The sequence below is a fragment of the Oncorhynchus kisutch genome, linkage group LG15, assembly GCF_002021735.2.
Source record: "Oncorhynchus kisutch isolate 150728-3 linkage group LG15, Okis_V2, whole genome shotgun sequence".
In the NCBI taxonomy this organism is placed as follows: Eukaryota; Metazoa; Chordata; class Actinopteri; order Salmoniformes; family Salmonidae; genus Oncorhynchus; species Oncorhynchus kisutch.
The window spans coordinates 27,290,863-27,293,362 of NC_034188.2; the positions used below are offsets into that span (position 1 = coordinate 27,290,863).

At 50.9% G+C, this 2,500-nt stretch overlaps 1 protein-coding gene across 2 annotated transcripts in view; it reads left to right on the forward strand.

Moving 5' to 3' along the window:
• The window catches only part of LOC109881350 (dedicator of cytokinesis protein 2-like), a 62,184-nt gene that overhangs the window by 58,551 nt on the left and 1,133 nt on the right, over positions 1 to 2,500 (forward strand). For both annotated transcript variants that reach the window (XM_031789976.1, XM_031789977.1), the window contains 7 exons: positions 1 to 47; positions 278 to 361; positions 476 to 613; positions 871 to 998; positions 1,132 to 1,321; positions 2,177 to 2,282; positions 2,367 to 2,500. The exon at positions 1 to 47 is cut by the window's left edge and continues 130 nt beyond it; the exon at positions 2,367 to 2,500 is cut by the window's right edge and continues 15 nt beyond it. In XM_031789976.1, coding sequence (XP_031645836.1) covers positions 1 to 47; positions 278 to 361; positions 476 to 613; positions 871 to 998; positions 1,132 to 1,321; positions 2,177 to 2,282; positions 2,367 to 2,500 — 827 coding nt within the window. The remainder of the gene's footprint in view (positions 48 to 277; positions 362 to 475; positions 614 to 870; positions 999 to 1,131; positions 1,322 to 2,176; positions 2,283 to 2,366) is intronic.

Below are 2,500 nucleotides of genomic sequence, written 5' to 3' on the forward strand. Positions count from 1 at the left end.
GCATCGTGGACCCCGCTGTCATGGGGGGCTTCGCCAAGTACGAAAAGGTCAGAGTTCATCCATCTATCCGTTCTTCATCTCCTTACTCCTGCCCAAATCGTACATTTCAGAACAGTATTCTGTGTGTTTGGCACAAGCTGAAGTAGGGATAGAATATACTATACAATGAGCTGGATGTTTGGTGAAGATCATACATTTGTCTTCTTCCTATCTCAACCCAGGACTGTTTGATACATAAAAGAGCAGCACATTTCAATGATATCTCTCCTCTCCCCAGGCCTTCTTCACTGAGGAGTACAACCTGCAACACCCAGAGGACCGAGATAAGCTGTATCGCCTCAAAGACCTCATCGCATGGCAGGTACTGTACACACACACGCTACACACTCACATACAGTACAGAAACACAGGCACACACACACACAAGCACACACACACACATGTATGCATGCCCACACACATTATTATATTGCAGATCCCGTTGCTGGGGGGAGGGATCTCTCTACATGGTAAGAGAGTGACAGACGACCTACGACCTTTCCACGAGCGCATGGAGGAGTGCTTCAAACACATGAGGAAGAAGGTGGAGAAGGAGTACGGCGTGAGGGACCTGGTAAGAGAAAGAGAGGGAGAGAAAAGGAGAGTGTTTGCGTGAGGACTGAAATGCTAGCTGCAGGGAACTGCCTGGTATCTTGGGCAGAGGAGAATATCTGTCAAAAAGGGTGTTATGAAAAGAGCTTTAGGAATGATACTGGCCATGCCAAAGCTTAACTCCTGTTTGTGAAAAGCATTGTCACTCTCTCCTTCATTCAATGTCACCTTTGACCTTTTTCTCCTTCTCTTTTCCTCTTCGTCATCCCTTGTTCTTAGCCGGATATGGATGAGAGGAAGTCAACTCGTCCGCGCTCTGTCCTTCGCTCCTTCCGTCAGTCTGTCATCTCCATCTGCTCCCTCCAGGGGTCTGAGTGTGGGACCCCCACCAAACCTTACCCAGACAGGTAACACACACAGGCACACACACACAGATGAAACCCACACAGATGGATGCAAACACAAAAACATATTTAACAACACACACCTTACCCTCACTTCTCTCTTGATCCCATTCCCCTCACCCCCTCCCTTCCCCAGTGGTCTCCCTGACACGGTGTCCCCCCGGACCCCCACCCTGCAGCGCTCCAGTGGGAGTATGAGCATGGGGGAAGAGGGAGGGGCCGATGGGGAGGTGAAACTCAGGAAGTCCAAAAAGAAAAGGAAGAGGAGCAGCATGATCTTCATCCCAGAGGAGAGAGACAGGACCAACACACTGGACAGTAAACGGGTGAGAGAGATGGAGAGATGGAGAGAGCGACAGACAGAGACAGAGAGATAGATAGAGAGACAGATACAGCGAAAGAGAGAGAGACAGAGAAAGAGAGAGCGAGACAGAGAGAGAGAGAGACAGAAAGAGAGAGCGAGACAGAGAGACAGAGAAAGAGGGAGCAAGACAGAGAGAGAGAGAGACAGAGAGAGAGAGAGACAGAGAGAGAGAGAGACAGAGAGAGAGAGAGAGAGAGAGAGAGAGAGAGAGAGAGAGAGAGAGAGGCAGAGAGAGAGAGAGACAGAGAGAGAGAGAGAGAGAGAGAGGAGAGAGAGAGAGGCAGAGAGAGAGGGAGGGAGGGAGGGAGGGAGGGAGGGAGGGAGGGAGGGAGGGAGGGAGGGAGGGAGGGAGGGAGGGAGGGAGGGAGGGAGGGAGGGAGGGAGGGAGGGAGAGAGGCAGAGAGAGAGAGAGAGAGAGAGAGGCAGAGAGAGAGAGAGGCGAGAGAGAGGCAGAGAGAGAGAGAGAGAGAGATGCAGAGAGAGAGAGAGGCAGAGAGAGAGAGAGAGGCAGAGAGAGAGGGGGGGGGCAAGGGACGGAATTGAAGTGACAAGAGCGTGTGGGACAAAAGTGTGCAAAGCTGTCATCAAAGCAAAGGGTGGCTACTTTGAAGAATCTCAAATGTAAAATATATTTAGATTTGTTTACCACTGTTTTGGTTCCTGCATGATTCCATATGTGTTCTTTCATAGTTCTGACGTCTTCACTATTATTCTACACTATAGGTGTGTCCAAACTGACTGATAGTGTGCACACAGACTCCTGCTTTATGTCAGTATCAGTGAGTATCCCTGCTCTCTGTTCTCTGCCTCCCTCTAGCTGTCTAAGAAGCAGGAGTTCCGCAGTGACACCAACCTGTCTGAACCCTGTCAGGGAAATGACTCTCTCACCAATGTCAACTCCAGGTCTCTGCCTGCTATTACAGGTAACACTCACAAACGTATGCACACGCATGACCGCATGCACATAGGCACACTCCCTCTCACACACACCCTCTCCCTGTTCACAGGTCTGTCTCTGTCTGTGGTCAACGGTAGTGAGGAGGCGGAGTCAGCCCGGTCCAGGAGGGACAGTAAGAGCATGTCTGTGTGTCTTCCTGGTGACCGTACCGCTGACAGACGCTCCAAAGGGGTTATCAGCATG